A 3,397-nucleotide genomic window follows, 5' to 3' on the forward strand; every position below is an offset into this window, starting at 1 on the left:
CATGGCAACTGCACTTAAACGAACATAGACGAGGGTCCGGCCCATGGCAACTGCGTGCGCGCGGTAAAGTGTCACGTGGGGCGTGCGGGACCACGAGGTACGAGGCCTGACGTACTGGGCGTGTAGGCGTTCTCTATTTCGCCCACACGCACGCGTATAAGAGGGACCGGGAGGAAAAAAGGCGTGTGGACGCTAGTTATTTTACCCACACACAAGTGTGTGGGCTGATCCTCTTAGGCACGACACAGAACGTGTGGGCAGATCCCTTAACGCCCACACGTATAGCAGTTATCGGCGTCCTTCTTTTACTAGTAGGTAGTATAGATGCGAATCAACCTGTGGTTGAGTTGGTTAGGTGGACAGTGGTATCCTCAACCCAACAGGGTTCAAATTGCCTACGGTGACTTCGTAAATCTCAAGATGATATGCCGGCTCAGTCTCTCTCGAAGGTGCTCATGTGGTTAGGGTGCGTGTGTGTGCGTTCATAGGGATGAGTGTCTATGCTAAAAAAAAGTAGTATAGATTCGCATAATACAACAATTTATATGTATTCGGATAATACAGCAATGAAGTTCGTAAATAACCAGTAGTTCGCCACTGGCAGCAGCAGGTGATCGGAGAGTGACCGTCTCTAATACTCGCCCCCTGCTAACGATACGTGCCCTGCCACAGCCGCCGCCGCTAGTATTTCGCTGTACTTTTACACGACGACTACACATTGACTGACACAATGCCACTAGACAAGAACTACACTTGGGCGCCGAGGCGCTTGGTGGCGACCTCACAGCGCGCCGGCGCGAAGCCGACTCGGCCGTTCTGAAGGTCGTACTCCACCCACACGTCCTGCTGGTGGTGGTGCCCGATCACGTACGCCGACATGCCGGCCATGTCCGAGTTCCCGAACGTCAGGCACCACACAGCCTCCTCCCCCTCCTTCCCGCGCCGCTCGCCGGGTACACTGTACAGGAGCTTCTCCCCGGCCACGGCCACCTCCGCGCCGCGGAGTACCAGGCCCACCTCGGGGAGAAGCCGGCTTGCCGCCGACACTCGCTCCTCCGGGCCGCGGAAGCACGCGTCGAACGCGCTCTGGAACACGAAGCCCGGCTCACCGAGCGGGGCGAGCAGCGACCGCGTCTGGTTCAGGAATTCGCCCTTGAGCGCCGCGTAGGCGTCGGCCAGGAGGAAGGTGAACTGCGTGCCGGAGTCCACTATTGTCTGCCCGGCGCCCGTGTGGTCCGGCGTGAGCACGGACTTGGGGATGGCGAGCAGGGCGCCCCCCACGCGGATGCCCTCCAGCTGCACGGAGTAGGCCACCCTGTCGAAGTACGGCAGCGGCTGGGAGATCTCTATCAGCGGCGTGTAGTTAAGTGGCGGGGCCGCCCCACCGTCGCCGCCGAGGAGGAGGATGCCTGGTCCTTGGCCGGGGGCGATACAGTAGGCGAAGCGGAGGGTGCCCGTCTGCGTCACGAAGGAGAGGCTGCCACGGTTCATGCCAAGGAGGCCGGTCGTCGCCTCCGACGGGTCCGTGGCGTTGTTGTTGGTGGCCGCGCTGGAGGAATAGGAGGTGATGCAGCCGAACAGGGCGGGCACGGCCTGCGCGCCGAGGATGAAGGTGTCGGCAACCAGGAGGCCATCGGCCGAGGAGGCGTCTGCGTAGGAGATGGAGACGCGGCAGGCGGTGGACGGCGGCGCGTCACAGAACGGGCGGACGGGCAGGTCACGTCCGTGCCACACGCACGCCGGCGACGAGCAATCGACGGCGCCGTACGTCGACGAAGCTGACGCATTGAACGGCGCAGGCGCCGACACGGAGCTCCCGTTGCAGAGCAGCCAGGAGAGCTCGCTGCCGGTGTCAAGCACCATCGTGACGTTCTGCGGCGGCGTGCCGACAGCCACCGACACCGTCAAGCTCACATTGTGGCGGAACCGCAGCCGGTTCGCCGGCGCTCGCGGCGGGGGCGGCACCTGCTGCAGCCTGAGCGCAAGAAGAACCGCTCCCTCAGCCCTGCCTCCTCTACCAACGCCGTGGCTCGCCGCCTCCGCTCGCGCAAGAAAGAGGAAGAGGAGAACGATAAACGAGTCCATGTCCATTGGCGGGCAGTTTCTACTTTTCTATCCGCGCTCTGCCTGGGGTTGAAAACTTGAAATGAAAATGAACAACTGTCAACCAACTGCAGGTGCTTTGCATGGACCTGCAACCACTGGTCCAAATCCAATCCACGTCTACACCGTGTCGTGCTCCTAATCTGCTTCCATGGAGAGTATTAGCATCTGACCCGTCGTCGTCTCCTCTGCTTTCTGGCGTGTTTTCCATAAGCACCCGGGTAATGTGTTTGGTGTAGTGGCAGTGGCAGGACGTGCGCCACAGCTCTCTTCTTTACTCCGTGTGGGCTCCCAGAAGGGGACAGGGTCCTGAGGGAGCTCATGAATACGTACTACTCCGGCGGTCCGGCCAGGTACCGCGGCTCGCCAGAGACAACAATACAAGAGGCATCTGGTGCTCGCCGTCGTCGACCAAGACTTTGGGCCTTTCGGGGGCGAGTGGCTTTCAATGCAGCTGTTCAGGGCAAGGCATTGCCACGGCCTCTTGTTGGGCTTGTCGGAAGGGAAATCTCCCTGTCTGCGGTTGAGAAATCCCTGGTGATAATAGCTGGAGGATGACTGGAACACATGGCGAGAACTCAACCTTTTATGCCTAGTTGCCAGCATTACATCCTTCACAGGGAACCCACGAGACCATTTTGCCCGTTTTTACCCATGTTCACAGTGCATGATTCTTGCAGAAATCGGCAAATTTCACAGCGGAGCCAGCAACTTGTGCGCCCTTCCAAACGGACTAATGATTCCGGAAGCTACAGTGATCATGAGATGGTGACGGCCATCTTATTATTTGGCGTCGCATGTGACGTGCTCTGCCACAATCGCACCATATGAGATGACAGGCCATGGACCTGCCAACTCGAAACCTTTACCTTTGCGAACTCCGGTGATTGAAAGCACATTTTCAATTTCATACGTGAAAGCGAAGCAACAGCACGGAGCACGCGTGCATCTCACAGTGTGCCCCATCCGTTCCGGTCGCGGCGGTACCAAATGCATAGTGCAAGGAGAACTGCGCTACCGAGCAACGTGTTGTTTTTTTAGGTGTGACGACGGGGGCAACTCTAGGAGATCTTTTTTTTTTCGAGAAAACTTTCAATCTATTCATCTTCCATCACGGCAGTACAACGAACACTAGAAATAATAAAAATTACATTCAGATCAGTAGACCACCTAGCGACGACTACAATCACTGAAACGAGCCGAAGGCACGCCGCCATCATCACCCCTCCCTCGCCGGAGTCGGGCACAACTTGTTGTAGTAGACAGTCGGGAAGTCGTCGTGCTAAGGCCCCGT

At 58.2% G+C, this 3,397-nt stretch overlaps 1 protein-coding gene across 1 annotated transcript; it reads right to left on the reverse strand.

Moving 5' to 3' along the window:
- Positions 1-532: 532 nt before the first annotated feature.
- On the reverse strand, positions 533-2,171 carry LOC119290841 (aspartic proteinase PCS1-like). Its single transcript, XM_037569493.1, has one exon. The coding sequence runs from the start codon at positions 2,089-2,091 to the stop codon at positions 748-750; it is 1,344 nt and encodes a 447-aa protein (XP_037425390.1). The 5' UTR covers positions 2,092-2,171; the 3' UTR covers positions 533-747.
- Positions 2,172-3,397: the final 1,226 nt, after the last annotated feature.

The sequence above is a fragment of the Triticum dicoccoides genome, chromosome 4B (assembly GCF_002162155.2).
Source record: "Triticum dicoccoides isolate Atlit2015 ecotype Zavitan chromosome 4B, WEW_v2.0, whole genome shotgun sequence".
In the NCBI taxonomy this organism is placed as follows: Eukaryota; Viridiplantae; Streptophyta; class Magnoliopsida; order Poales; family Poaceae; genus Triticum; species Triticum dicoccoides.

Coding starts and splice junctions, on each gene's coding strand:
- LOC119290841 (XM_037569493.1), bottom strand. CDS start 2,091: ATGGACATGGACTCGTTTATCGTTCTCCTCTTCCTCTTTCTTGCGCGA.